This window comes from Malaclemys terrapin, chromosome 10 (assembly GCF_027887155.1).
Source record: "Malaclemys terrapin pileata isolate rMalTer1 chromosome 10, rMalTer1.hap1, whole genome shotgun sequence".
Classification (NCBI taxonomy): domain Eukaryota; kingdom Metazoa; phylum Chordata; order Testudines; family Emydidae; genus Malaclemys; species Malaclemys terrapin.
This window is the reverse complement of record NC_071514.1, coordinates 24,613,141-24,628,809: the sequence shown is the minus strand read 5'-3', so window position 1 is coordinate 24,628,809 and position 15,669 is coordinate 24,613,141. Positions and strand designations below refer to the sequence as shown.

The following is a 15,669-nucleotide window of genomic DNA, read 5'->3' as shown; positions in this document are numbered from 1 at the left end:
TGTTGTGCCTTCCATGAGCTCAACGGGAAACTATTTTCACCTCGCTAGGAAATCATTGACAGGCTTTATTGCTTGTTTTGTTTCTTTGTATGTACTAGTTCAATAAGGCAAACTGGCCAGTAGTTTGTTCTTGGAATGTCTAGGGATTCAGAATTCCAATTCGCGGGGAAACGTTTTAGTGGCACTTTGAAAAGGAAAAAAGTTGAACATGAATGCACTTTCCTTCAAGAAATTCACTTGACAGGAAAATGTAACACTGAATACGGGCTATGCAAGCGAAGTATTTTATGCTTCACTTCATCACTGAGGGCAAAATCTTGTGTTCTTTATTCATGCCTTACTCCGGGTAAACTCCCTAAACTGAACAAGGACTTGACCTGAAATTCACCTCAAGGCCTAATTTAAGACCTTAATGCAGGACTTAAAGGTGAGCTGCAAATGGTTTTGTGAAAATTGGGCTTGTGTCCTTTTTTACTACTTTATGGTATATGAGGAGGACAGAACTGTTTAAAGTTTTTTTTTATTGTTTGTTTTTTATCTTATTGATAACAGGAATGTGAAATCTGGCCTTCCCTGATTTAGCTAGAGAACCTGTAGGAGGCTTCACTGATGTCTATAATCTTAATACCTTTAATAAATGGGCTGAGCATATGGAATCTTTAATAAACCCCTCTTTTATCCAAAATGTTAATTAGTCTTTTAGGCTGAGTAGGTCTTAAGAAAAACATTTTAAACAGACACTAAAAATCTCCTCCCAATTGCTCAACTTTCATTCTATTGGCTCTTGCAATGGCTCCAATTAATTAATTCTACAGACATGAAGAATATTAATCTAATAATGTTAAGTCTTAATGGAATGTTTAGCATGTTTTTAGGCTATGGACAATGAGAATGACTTGGTCATTCACAAGATTTGAAATGAACTGGTGACCATTTATCTGAAGGGCCAAAATCCCAATATGATGTATGTAAGATCTTGACCACAGTCTCTGTTAAGAATCTTTCACATAGGCCCATACTCCATGGCCCAGTCTGAGGCATGAGGCCTAGTTAACAATGGACAATACATGGCTAAAGAATGCTGGGATAAGCAAGAGACAGGAGACAGCCTTGTTTGTCTCAACTATACATAAAATAAGCTGAGACAGAGTAACTCCAGGTGGAGAGAAGTAATTGGGAGGCTTATCAGGAGTTACAGGCACACAACTCATTGAGAGACGCATTAAAGTCTGCTCCCTGGTACAGGAAGAAGATAACAGTACATACTCCCCAAATGCCAACCAGAGTTCAGGGAGAGGCCTAACATGATAGCATGAGTTATGGCATCCTCCCTTTCACAGATGCATCCTGCCTCACAGATGCCAACCCCAGCTCATAGAAACGCAGGGGTAACCATAAACAATTGTCATTGCTGTGTACTGTTTACTGTTCTTTTTGTTTTACACCCTCCAGGAATGTTCCTGTGGGCCAGCTTGTCTGGAAAGAGCCACCGTCATTTCTATGGACCTGAAATCAGGATTTAATTTACGGATTGCAAGAGGAGAATTTTGAGGGAGAACACCTGTGTATTAGCAAACATGTTAACCTGAGCTACGGGCGGAGCCATTATGTAATCTTTTAGACTATTGGGTTATTGTGCTAATTTAGTCTTGCTGCTAGAACCCACCCCATCGCTTCTCTCCGCCCATTGGCACCCTATATAATCTATTGTAATCAATTGCTTAGCAGTGTCTCACTGAGCCTAATAAGCAAAGTGACACTCCGCCAGCGCTGTGCGTAATAAACCCTCGTGCTTGACTCTACACGGTGTCAAACTTGTGTTCCTTCATTATCTAATAATTCCTGTGCATGGAAATAAATCAGCCTAACTTTTCCTAACATGTAGCTATGGATAGTAATGATTAGTTGCTTTTCACAGTCTAGCTTTGAATGCTTAACAACATTACCATTTAAATATTTATCCCAAGGAAAACACTCCAGTAGCAAAGCCACTACAATTACAGTATTTGAAGAATGAGCAACTAATAATCTACAGTGGAGATGCACATTGTTGTTATTTGTAGTTCAGTACTGCCCAAAGGCCCCATTAACGGAAACTGCTAAGAGCACAGTTCCTGAATGTTGTTATCTCAGGAGACAGCACCCAAGATCTCCTATTTAAGCATGCACTTCATGCATCAAGACCATAATTGTTTCATTTTCCTTCTTAATGGGTGTATCTGTATATTCTGTCTCCCAGGGGAATCTCCTTGGCCTATTTCCCACTATTCTTGGATGTAGCTCCACCTCAAAAATCTCAAACATTCCAAGGGAAAACCATAAAAGTTAGAGGGCCACATATACCACTCCTGCAAGAAACCCATGAAAAAGGGACACGGGAATCAGGAAAAGCTGTTTCTCCCTCAGATGAGAGCGTCTTTAAGGGGCACTGACTGGTTACTGGGAGGCCAAACAGGATCCGTAGCAAGACCTGATAACTTTAGAATCAGGGAGGTGCAAAGGAGGAGCTGGTACATCTGTACTAACCCCCTCCAGAGGGTCATCTGAATGAGTTAATGCCTCTTTAGGACTCTGTAGGGTTGGGTGCTGGTCTCCTGTTCCACTCCCTTCCATATTGACCCTGCCCCTAAAACAGCTCTAATGGAGGGAATTCTGTGGGGTCCCACAGAGAAGAGGATGATTCCTTGAAGTCATGTGCCTTCCCTCTCTCCTCCAGGAGAGATCAGTCGAATCTCAGTTCCTTCTGTTCACAGTCTGGGCCAGAATTAATTATACTCTCTATTATGGAGCCCATACTAAGTCAACACCCAAACCTTAGTGTGATCTACCTACATCACTCAGGTGTGCAAAAAAAAAGATGTGTGCTAGACTGTTATAAAACTCTTCAAAACATGTTATTTTTTTAGAACAGAACATATTGTTTAGGTAAACAGCTCTAACCAGGCAAACTCAACAATGAAAGAATCCTGCTATACTGAAAGTGAAAACCATTTACTGCGCTGGGAAATGTAAACTCAGTTGTGACTGTTTCTGCCCAAATTGCTGTTCCCGTTCTGCCCGCATGTACTGAGAATGCATCTCAGTGCTTTCTTACAGACCGAAAGACCCTGCTTTGAGCAGATAATAAATGTGTGACTTTTGAAAAGGTGAATTTGGAAACATTCCCAGTATATGCAGTACATCTGCCTCTCTAATTTATGCCTCAGAAGATGAGCCTGAATAAGGCAGCAGTGAAGATGATGATTAAATAACTTGAGAGGAAGTTACTCTGCCTTTCTCTGAAACAGCTGTGGATAAATTCTGGCCAGTCTTGAAAATACTATATCAAACCAGTGAGCCAAAAATGCACATCTACATATTCCATCCACAGCCCATAACAGCTCTCAGTGACTCAGAAGACTTATTCTAACTGCTCTCTCTTCCTGCGGTCTTAGCAGATGGTCCCTTGGCAGTGGAACCAGTGTGGTTTCCAGTATATATGAATGGGGCCAGAAGGGCCTAGGATGCTTGCACCTTCATGGGGAGGAATGCATGGATTCTTTGGTGCTTGCTTTTGTGGGCAGAGGCCAGCCTGGTGAACATGGAACACTTCTGCAGCCATTTCTCCTCTTCCCACCTGCTAACATAAATCCTCTGCATCCTCCATTCCCAAATCCAGACTGTCTCATTCAGTACAGAAAGACATACCTGAGCACCATCACAGGGGCAGTAGGATAACAAAGTTCTTCAGAAATGGGCAAGTTTTTTCCAAGCTATATTTGATAACACTGAGTACCGCTGAGCTAAGCTGAAGCTGTTTGGCCGTTTACTGCATTCATAGTGAGCAACAAATACATCTTGCTTCTCTAACGCACATACATCTGACTTATAAAATAAAGTGTTAGGCCCCTGAGCTAGGCACCAGTATTTGAATCAGTTCTCTCAGATACAATATTTTCCTCTTCTAAAAGATTACTTGATTTAAAAGCAATGATGGAGGAAAAACCTATTTTGATCACCTACCAAATGTACTTGTTCCCCTTACTTTGCACGCATGAGTATTTAGAGCAGGAATTAAGCACATTATTGGGTTCTGAGAGTTACCTTGGTAAAGCCGTTTTCTCTCTCTGGTAACTAGTGGAGCAGGTAGTCTAAGCCCATAAGACACATCATCATCAGTCAACGTATTAAAATTCTTGCATGAAACAACTTCAAAAAGCTTAGTGTTCCACTCTGATTATAATACGGGCCCAATCCTGCATGCCCTCTCTTGTAAGCATAACTCTTATTTACTTTAGTAGGTGCCGTGCATGTGGAACATGAGTAATTTGTCACAGGCAGGGAAAAGTATTTCATATTAAGTATAAGTAGAAACAAAAATATTTAGTTCTCGAGCCTTTAATTTCCACTTGTCCTGGAAGGAAGATTTTTTTTTTTTTTTAAAAAGCGGTCGGTGAACTTTAATGGAATTCACCCCACAAGGCAGTGGTCATTTTAAGGCTCCAGGATTAACTTTAGTAAATTGAATTTGGGCTGTCTGAATGTTGGCACCATAAAAACATATCCCATTTCAATGTACAATTCTGGATTTATTTCAGTGTATCCTATCTCCTCTAGGGATACCATTTTAAAAGCTCCAAATGAAGTGTGAGTAACACGACTCAATTTGTGCAGCTGAAATCTCCTGTGGATATGTCTATCCTGCAATTGGCAGTGTGACTGCAGCTAGTATAGGCACTCCTGTGCTAGCTCTAGCTAGCATGGCTGAAAATAACAGTAAAGATGCAGCAGGGCAGGCTTCCACATGGGCTGTACAAGCCCACCTGGAACTCAGAGTACACACTCACATCCATAGCCCACAACAGGGTCTGTGCCACATCATCACTCCAATTTTTAGCTACGCTAGTTAGAGTCAAGCTAGCAATCACACCTCCAGTTAGTGTATACAGGTTGAAATTCACCCCTGGGCAGAGGGCCAGCATATGTGCCACTTACTTATAGGCCAGGCGTAGGCAATCTATGGCATTCATGCTGAAGGCGGCATGTGAGCTGATTTTCAGTGGCACTCACACTGCCAGGGTCCTGGCCACTGGTCCAGGGGGCTCTGCATTTTAATTTAATTTTAAATGAAGCTTCTTAAACATTTTAAAAACCTTATTTACTTTACATACAACAATAGTTTAGTTATATATTATAGACTTATAGAATGAGACCTTCTAAAAATGTTAACATGTATTACTGGCATGTGAAAACTTAATTTAGAGTGAATAAATGAAGACTCAGCACACCACTTCTAAAAGGTTGCTGACCCCTATTATAGGCTATCCACCTGGTGCTGAGGGCACTGTGTGGGCCTTGACATGGACTGGATTTCACACACAATGAACTGAAAATATACCCCAAAGGTAAATCTCCTAAATGTTGGTGTTACGCTAATTTACTGAGTATAAGAGGTTTATATAAATAGTCATCTCTTCCACAAACTTCCAAAATAGAATTTTTAATGTGTTAAAGAACTTTAGTTCTCTAGCTTATAGAAAATTTTAATTTGCTCCTATTCAGCTGTGGAATCTATTTAAGAATCTACAGTAATAAAAATTCCTGTAAATGTATTCTAGTTTCTGCACTTAGTAGGTTAATTGGAGCATTACTGAATGAATCACTCTATTTTGCACTTGTCAATGTGGGAAAAGCCTTTGTGTCCACAGAACTTTCAGTGCTATAGTCTCATTAGGCATTTTCTTTGTTTATTACATTCATACTTTACTTCCTTTCTGTGTTTTTCTTTAATGCAGCTCCAACTGCAGAAAATCTTACTAGTAACGTGAAAAGTAGTGGGTTTTTTGGTTAATATCATTGACAGAAGCGGTTTTGGGTACAGCAAATCTAAATTTGTTTCTTTCAGAGATTACAGCTCTCACCACCCACTAATCTGTTTAACAGGTCTTTCCATCTTTCTACTGAGGAAGGAACACATGCTTCATGCCAGTATCACCCAACAATAGTCAAACTAGTCCCCTTCATGTTTCATCCAAATGAATAACACAACATAAACAGAGAGGAGTACAGTATAATTTTTCTATCCTTATCAATTTCTTTTCTCTCTTTGGGTGAAATTCACCTCTGTACAGAGAGCCAGTCCAAAGCCAATGCACGTTCTTAGGCCCCAGCTTGTGCAAGGAGAGCCAATCATGTGGGCAGATGTCTATCTGCACAGTTTTCTTTGCAAGTTCAGGTCCCACTTATATCCTCAAAATGAATGTTAAGTGGGACTTGGTGGTACATGGGGTTTGAAGTGGCAAAGGGGTTTGAAGTGGCAAAGGGGTGAATGTAACCCTTTGAGTTCTGGAATACAGAGCAGTGTTTCTGAACTGGTTTTAAGAGTAATGATTAATGGTTTACCATTGAATGTGTTATGTTCCTGTCTGATATGTGTTCTGTCACTCTCTAATAGGCTGTATTTTCCTTTGCGATATAACATTAATGATAACTCATTTTATCCCTAATCAGGGCTTGCAGATCCTTGCTGAGTTTCAAGGAAACAAGATTTAGAAGCAGCACTGTAACTTAAACTTGACTTTTCTACTCTATTCAATTACTTATCTAGGCTATGAGAGTATTGATACAGCAATTAATTTCTCAGTGTGTCAACTCTCAGTTCTCATTTACTATATAACTTAATATTCAAGTAATAGAGATGGGGGTTCATAACTTGCACAGACTATTTTCACTGTTTTATGGTATTTGAGACTAGTAACGCTATTAGGAACAGAGAGGAGTTCTATAGAGAAATAATCTTACTGGTGCAATTCAAACACATGAGTAAAATCCTATATAAAGTAGTGTAATAGGAAATAAACATTATTAGGTGGGTGAGTTTACTTTGTGAGTGTATTTGTTTTCAAGATGAGTAGTATAGGATGACTCAGGAGATTGGTAATAGAATTCTGGAGTCTTTCGGATTTAGGTCAGTGGGTCAAATCAGAATGGGAACTAGATTGTGATTGTAGTTATGACACTGTAAATCTGCAGTAACTTTAGATTTTAGGCTGCAATCAGAATCTGATGATGGGTTTTTAGTTACAGAAAGTCACTGAGGTTTGAAGGCAGTTAGGTGCCTGATATGAAATATGTTGTTAGTTTCAGTTCTTAGAGAACAAATGCCAGACTGGATCAAACCTGAGGTTCATTTAGTCCAGTATCCTGTCTCTGACAGTGGCTAGAACCAGATATTGCACAGGAAGATGTAAGAATCTTACAATAAGTAGATATGGGATAATCTGCCCCACACATTAGGTCTCCTAATCCACTATCGTTAGCAACTGGCTTAGAGCCTGAAACAGGAGTTTTAATATCCTTTTAATAATTTTGTTAGCATTAACAATAATAGCTCTGGATATTCTTCTTAGTCATATAAATATCCAATCCCCTTTGGAATCTTGCTAAATTCTTGGCCACCACACCATCAGGAGGCAATGAGCGCCACCGTCTAATTATGCATTGTATAAAAATGTATTGCCTTTTATTAGTTTTGATTCACTACCTTTAAATTTAATTGACTGCTGTCTTGTTATTGTGGGAGAACAGAAGTTTCCTATCTACCTTCTCTAGACCATTCATTATTTAATATATTTTTATCATGATTGAAATTGTTACCTTAGAAACTATACAAGTTTTTCCAATCTCCCTTCATATGCTTCCAATCATTCTGGCACTAATATGCATCCTTACTGGGCATCATGGACACCAGAGATTGAATGGGCATGGTGGTTCTCATCCCTAAGACAGGTCAGAGTCAAGGAATATTGGTGCAGCAGTATGGAGAAATTTATGGTAATACTGAGTGTATCCTGGGGATAGAGAACTTTGGAGTCCTGAAAGACTTTCACAAGTATTAAGTTCACTTAAAAATATAGTAAGTGAAATAAAATACTGATATTTTATATATTATTTATATTATCATAATGCTTAAGAGACCTAGTCATGGATCAGCACCCCATTGTGCTGGGAACCGTATAAATGCAACAAAATGACAGTTCTGCTCCAGATAACTTATAGGACAAGAGACAACAGATTGGCACAGACAGACCGACAGGGAACACATGCTGTACACACCTCTTGTATGTCCATCTACTCCTGTAATGCAGTTTTTGTTCTTTTTTAAAACCACATGAAACTTACTGATAGAAAGATAATTTAATTTTTTAGGGAGTTTTCTCCCCCATTTCAGACATGAACCAATTTTGGAGGGAAAACAGGAAAGCTGTTAAGTCATAGAGGAATGAGGTTTTAAAAAAATCCAGTTAGAAACATTTCAGCAATTGCTGTGTACAAACATGAATTATCAAGAGAAAAGAATGTAGCCATCTCCCACTACTTACACTTCTCTACTCTTTTGCAATCAACAGCTCCTCCTTCCCCTTCCAAATTCTTGGGCCCCTCGTGCCAACACAAATCCATTCCACTTTTTCTTGGCCTCCTTCCCCTTCCCTCTGGTGACTTCTGCCCTCCTTTTTTTTTTTAACCAGCCTTTTCATTTCTTGCAACTTTCCTTGTTACTGCCTCCAGCCCTTTCACCCCTTCCATTCAAACCTGACACCCCTTCCTACCCTCTTCCCTCTGGAATCCACACACTATCTCAAAAAAGATCATTGCCATCCACTACCTTTTCATATCTTGCTCTATCCATCTCCTGGCACAATGATTAGCTAAAGGGCTAGTGGGAATAGTTCCCTTTTTTTTTAAATAAACTGATTGTATGCTATCTCCTTTATAAGATACTTGTTCATTTAGATTTTTCTTTGGGGCAGGGATTGTGTCTAATGTCTCATTTGGAAAGCACCTACCACATTCCGGGGAGCATCATCATGCAAATGATACTTAATAATGAACTTCTGAGTGAATAGTGGATCCTGTGCATCTGATTTTTAATGTCAACATGGAGCTGCACAGTTAACCCACGGCTGCATAATGAAGTAACAATACACAAATTAAACAAACCTAATTCAGATATAACACAGTAGATTTTTGTTTTCTAGTAAGAATCTGGCTGATACACTTTTAGCACCCTTTATAACGAAGCATTGACAAAAATATTGCAGCTCTTCATTTCCCACTCCTTAAACAGAGAGAAAAATCTCGAAAATATGGTTCAGTAATGGCTATAAAAAGGTTGCTGCTTTAGGAGGAACATTAGAGATGTACTTGAGTGGGAACAGAACATTCACCATCTCTATTTGTTCAAGGGAAATAGGAAGAGTTCCACGTTTACACAGCTGAGCTGATTACATTTTACTGCCCATTTAACAAAAAGATACCAACAATAAATCCACAGTATTTCTATAAACGCTTGATGTGCCTCCCCCCAGTTTTAGCCAGTACACCAGCGTATCATCGTTATTATGCATTGACTCTGATTTTATCAGGTGCAAAAATTTGCAGAAATGTTTTTGCTGCGGGACCCCTGACAGTGCTAATTGAATGAATGGCAAGTAATGTATTTTGGGCCTAATTCTAAAAGATGATGAGTTTTCTTAATTATCACTGACTTCAGTATCATGGGAGGTGCTCTGAAACTGGCAAGATTGGCTCCTTAAAATATTATGATTTATACAGTTCCTAAAGAGATGAAGCATTAATATACAGATGAAAAGTGATAGAACAGCTGCATTTCATTCTAATGATGTATATGTAATTACCAATAACATGATTATTGCTAAGGCAATTGGATTTTGAGTACCTCACTCAAATCTTAAGGTCTTCTTTATTCAAGGAAGAAAACAAGTTTTACAAAGCAACTTCATTTTCACAGAGCAAATCATTATTTGAAACTTGATTATTTGACCTGTAGCTTGGGATATGTCACATCATATTGTGTCAGTAACATCTTAAGTTACTTGACATAAAACAATGCACTGCGCCTAATATGAACTTCAGCAAAGCATGATTTTTGGATATGAAGCTTTTTAAAATCCCTGCATGTTGCACAAGAGTCTGTCGGAAGCACTCGTTTGTTATGCTGCAAATCATTTCTTTAGTGTTCTTTAAGAAGAATTAAATTTATGTTCAGACCTTTGTTTTAGCTAAACAAACATACATCACAATAAAATTAGAAATGAGGAGCATTTTAAGGTTCACAGTTGTCCAGGGTGTGTGGTGAGCATTGACTTCCCCTTTCATGTTATTCTATGCTATAAAAATCAGGCTTTAAAATGTTTCTTGTATCAGTGTATAGTGATTCACACTGGATGTAACAGTTTGAAAAAGAATACATTAATATCCATTTAATTAGCAACATCAACACTTTCCAGATGGAAGGTCTGTTCTGGATGGAATATCTGTAAACCTTACTCATGTAAGTAATCAATTACATCAGAGGAACTACTTGACCTGTTTCACCAAAGCACCTCTGCATGTGGTTATGTCCCGTTAAAGTCAATGGGACTTAAAGACACTCTTAAAATTAAGCACATGCTTTGCTGAGTAGGAATGATTGCTGGAATGCTGCTTGAGTGAATTAGAATTACTCATTTGAATGAGATTTGCAAGATTGGGACTTTAGGTATTGAAAGTGCATTTAAAAGAAAATATTTTACAACCTTCTTGTGATTTATGGAATACTTTACACTATTTGCATATTGAAAGATTTAATGCAGAGTGTAAACTGAGTGCCAAAACATAGTAGTTAGCATTATAGGGAATTATTAAATGCAAACATGGAAATTAGTAGGAAACTGTTGTTAGCCTTAGGAAATATAGTCAGGTATAATAAAAGATGCTTACTATCACAAACCTCATAAGAGAATCGCTCTCCTTCTTTCTTCTGCTCAGTGGATTGCAAGTCAAAGGCATTGGACAAAGACATGACACATTACAGACAAAGCACAAGACACATTTTCTACAGAATTTTGAAGATGCAAACAAAACAAACTTGTACATAAAAAAACAAAACAAAATATATTCCAGTACGAATATTAAAATCAAGCTGGCACTATAGAATGCAACATAAAACATCCAATATTGGTGGAACTTTACAGATCATTAGCATGTTTCTATGAAAATGCATTACTTGTTTCCCCAGACATTCCCGGTGCATTATACAGTTCTCACATGGCATTGCTTTTAAATAAAATATTCTATTTTTTCAAACTCTGTAATATGTCTTATTTTTACATTTTGATTTTCTTGGCAAGCAGAAGCAAAGGCTGTGGATAGGTCGTGAACATACCGCTAATGATCTCTAAGTAGCTGTGCAGTGAATGAAGGGAATTAAAACCACCTACCTCTTTTCCTCCCATAGACTCAAACATTTTCTCAAGCTGGACTCGCAACTGCTGGATATTATTCATCAAGATACAGGGCTGTAAATAAAGTACAGCATGTGTTGTTATATGAACAAACAGATACAAACACACTAAAACATAACAGTTGAGAATGGCCAAAAGGAAGAAGTATAAATAAAGTGATTCAAGATTGTAATATCTGATTCTTTTTTGCTGGAAATCCATCTTCCTATTCCATCATAAAACTGATACATTTATGTACTACAATGAAGGTAACATTTGAGATCTCAGCATATGAATAAATCAAGCAATTCTATAACAAGCTCTAAATTATTCCATAGGTGAACAATTTTGCATTACTTTAAAAGTGCTTTAATAATCTAAGCAATATTAGTTGCATAAACATGCCTTCATATTTTATTTTTAAAATACTATTGTTTAAACTTTTCACTTAAACCACAGTCTTTTTCAAACTGTATGCCAAAGACCGCGGGAATCACACTGCAAAAGATAGCAATTGCCAGAAACAGAGATTAAATTAAGCGGATTATTTTGGAATTATGCAAAAAAGGTTCTACTATGGGGGCTTTGTAAATTCGTATGGCTTTATTCACTACTTTGTAATGTAAAAAAAATCTTGATAATAGATTTCTGTTTTGGCAGGATTACTGTTCCAGTGCATCTGCACATTACATTCAAACCTTCAAGAAATGAATTTCTATAATGCATCTATACTTAAACCTCACAAGAAGACGACGGGTGCTGAAGTGATAACAGCAACCCACATACATTTAAAACCCTTTTAGTTGTGATGCAGCTCACTGTTGGCTGAAACATGGTTTGAGTAGACTTTAGTGTTCAGAAGAGCATTTAAATAATTCAGCATCCTACTCTATAAAATCTAAGGGAACTCAGGGTCAGAAAGAAAAATGAAACTGGAGAAAAAAATAGAAGATCCTTATCTAGTATTCTTAACCCTTTTATCACTCATACTCAATATATCACTGTACAACAGTTGTGTGTGTGCATATACATACAAAATTTTAAATAATGAAAAGAAAGTTTGATGCTGGATGAGAATATTATAGAGTGAATGCGTCTGGGTTCAAAAAAATTAGAGAAATAACAGTTTGTCTTACTGCCTCTCTCTTATTTCTTTTTCAGCATATTGTGTACTTAGGGCTCATTACTACCAGGCAGAGTGCTTACTACTGAGAGAACTCCCATGTCAGAGGACTTCAGTGGGGACTATTCATAGTAATAAACACTATGGCTAGCAGTTGCCTGGGGCCCCATGCCACAGGGGCTCCTGTGAAGTTACATTGCTCAGGCTTCGGCTTCAGCCCCAGGTGGCAGAGCTCAGGGCCCTCGGCTTCAGCCCCATGCAGTAGGGCTTCAGCTTTCTACCATGGGACCCTGGATCCCTGCAAATGTAATGCTGGCGCTGCTTGGTGGCCCCCTAAAATTTGCTCACGGCCCCTAGGGTGCCCCAGATCCCTGATTGAGAACCACTGTTCTAAGCAACTGCCAGTGCTCTTGGCAATAAAGGAAGAGAGAAGCTAAATACAAAAACAAGTATCAGGTGAATTGTTCCTAATGAGACAGTTTTCAAAGTTTCCTCTGAGATCATAGTTGCTCATTAAGGACCTGATCCTGCGCTCGTTAATTCACTGGCAAAATTTCCATTGACTTCAATGAGAGTAGATCTGAGGCTCAAAAATGTTCCCAGCTTATTGCATATGTTGAAAACTTTAGAGTTCTATTTATGGAAACTTAGAGGAGTCAGACAGCCAAACAGAACACACAAAACTGAATACCAAGCACAATGCATAAAGCTGAAATACGTTCATAAACAGTGACAGGCTGTGGGGAAATATGATGATACATTTAATAAAGAAATATACACCATAGAAAATGTACTGCTATGTCTGCTTTTTATTTGAAAAGTTTGCATGTCAATTTTATTGAATGGAATTAATAAAATGGTCCTAAAATAAATTTAATAACTTTGCACTTAACTACAATCATAAAGCAGTATTTATTTAAACCTCTTCTATCAAATGAAAGACTTGGGATCACCAGATCAAATGAAATCTCATTAATCTAGAAATATGAATTTCAAATAGATGATTTCTAATAAAAATAAGTGATCTTTCTATAAAGTCATTTGTTGGAATCCTTTATGCCTTTTCTCTGTTATAAAGCCATAATGAGATTTATCTTATCCAAAGCCTTAGCAAAGATTAGCATTCCAGGGTGACTTCAGAAATCAATCACTTCAATGATTATAAAAAATCCCATTGGACAGACTGAGAGGCAACACAAACAGTGAGATTTGATGACCTAACATTAGGTATCAGAGTCCATTCATTCTAGAAAACAATTAATTTGATTTAATGCTAGGATTCATTTGAAATGAACTGTAAGTACAATACTACAAGTCTTAATTCACTTGCACACTACATGTAAAGTGTAATTGTCTATGGCAACATTTTGGGCCAAACCGATATATAAACAATCATCTGGAGTAGGTGGGCTGGATGAAAAACAGGGGATGCAGTTACTCCCACATCACGGGAGATACTCTACCCCAAGGCATTTTCAGCTCAATGGTTCCTGTGGGAGGTAGGGAGAATCTGTGTAAAGACACATAACATTTGCATGTATATATCTATATCTACACTGATTGCTTATTTCCGCTACTTATGGCAATAGCTCACAAGATGAAGAACCTTGACTGAACCATGAAAATGCCCTGCTGGGCAAACTTATGACAACATGGTATTCTGGTATGTTGTGAACTGACTAGCAGCGTTTCTTGGAATTATTACAGTAATGACTGCCAAGCCTGGCTTGCTGCTTAGTGTCTTCTTTCTGATGTAAGCAAGATTTAAGTATTGCCAGACGCAAAATGTGTGGAAATCTCCTTATGTATGTCTTTTTCAATATGTTTTCTATAGGGGCTCCAAGGATGAAGATATTTGAAGTAGAAAGGGAATCTGAAATATGACACATCCATATGAATAAAATTCATTTCCTTGTAGAAATATTTATATAAAACCACTGCCTAAAGTTAAAGTTTTCTAAACTCTTTCATTACTCGTAGTTTTATTTATTAACATTATATTAAATGTAATTGCATAGTAAGCAGAGAATAGTTAATATTTTTCCACCATACGTATCTCTGTGGTTTGGTAAAAAAAATAATATTTCAAATGTTGACTGTGGTGTTTAGATGAGGAAGGCACCAAGGACTGTTGCTCTTTAGCTATTAGAGAAACAAGGTGGGTGAGGTAATATCTTTTATTGGACCAACTTCTGTTGGTGAGAGAGACAAGCTTTCAAGCTTACACAGAGCTCTTCTTCAGATCTGGGAAATGTACACTGCGTACAGCTATTTAGCTATAACATATTTCTGATTTCTTTTGTTGTATATGCTGGTGACCTTTGGATTGTGATAATATCACGCTCTGGTGACAACGAGGGCATATTATTTCCATTTTTCCATTTATTCAGTTCAGTTCCAATCTCACCAACATATTTCCTCCCCCAGTTCTATGTGTGAAAAAAATAATTTGTGCTCCAGTTTACTTCTCAACTTTCATAAATCTATAAAAGAGTTCTGAACTTCTGGGTTTTTGAACAACAGCTTTTCATTCCCTCAAAATTCTCTCTTTAGCTTAGTTTAGGATGTTGGGCTCAGTCCTGCCAGAAGCCGTGATTCTCCTCCAAGGTGCTAAAGACCCTTACGTTGTCTAGACTCTAATGGGAGTTGATGTGCAAAGAACCTCACAGAATGCCCACCCTATTCAGGGACTGTTTGCTGGGACCAGCAATGGGTGAGACAGTCCTTCTGCACTCTTGGAGGATTTTCTTGTGTTCTGAGTTTCATGTGGGTGCTCCCTATTTGTCCTTTGCCAGTCCCCTGCAGTGCCAAATAGGACAATTTGGGTGCTGTGGCTGGTGGCTAATAGCTCGGTTCCCTCTCTGGAAGGGACTGGAAGAGGGTTATTTACTGCAGGGCTTTCCTGGCTTTCAGCATCATTTTGCTGAGCTGTCTCTTCCCCCCACAGTGGTTCCTGCACATCCTAATTTGTTATTGCTATTCTAAGTGGGCTTTGAATTTCAGCTGATCACCTTTTAGGGGTTGAGAAAGGATTCTCCAGGACTGTAGACTAGCCATTCAGTCTGGGATTTTCTATCTTCCCAGAGCACAAGCAAGGCCCAATCTTTTGGGACTGGAGAAACACTGTCCCTGTACAACTATGTATTTGTCCCAAACATTGCTGTTGGTGCAGGAACAATTAACATAACCCCATACCTGTGCATAAAAGTATGACAGGTTAAGGCCAGGTCCTGCATATGAGTTATACAGTATACCTGTATACCTAAATATACAGTATACCTG

At 38.3% G+C, this 15,669-nt stretch overlaps 1 protein-coding gene across 2 annotated transcripts in view; it reads right to left on the bottom strand.

Moving 5' to 3' along the window:
* The window catches only part of UNC13C (unc-13 homolog C), a 383,250-nt gene that overhangs the window by 77,837 nt on the left and 289,744 nt on the right, over nucleotides 1–15,669 (bottom strand). The window contains exons 22-23 of one of the 2 annotated variants that reach the window (XM_054042619.1): nucleotides 11,262–11,339; nucleotides 10,772–10,801 (exon numbers count right to left, since the gene is read on the bottom strand). In XM_054042619.1, coding sequence (XP_053898594.1) covers nucleotides 10,772–10,801; nucleotides 11,262–11,339 — 108 coding nt within the window. The remainder of the gene's footprint in view (nucleotides 1–10,771; nucleotides 10,802–11,261; nucleotides 11,340–15,669) is intronic. The other variant, XM_054042620.1, reaches the window with a different exon arrangement.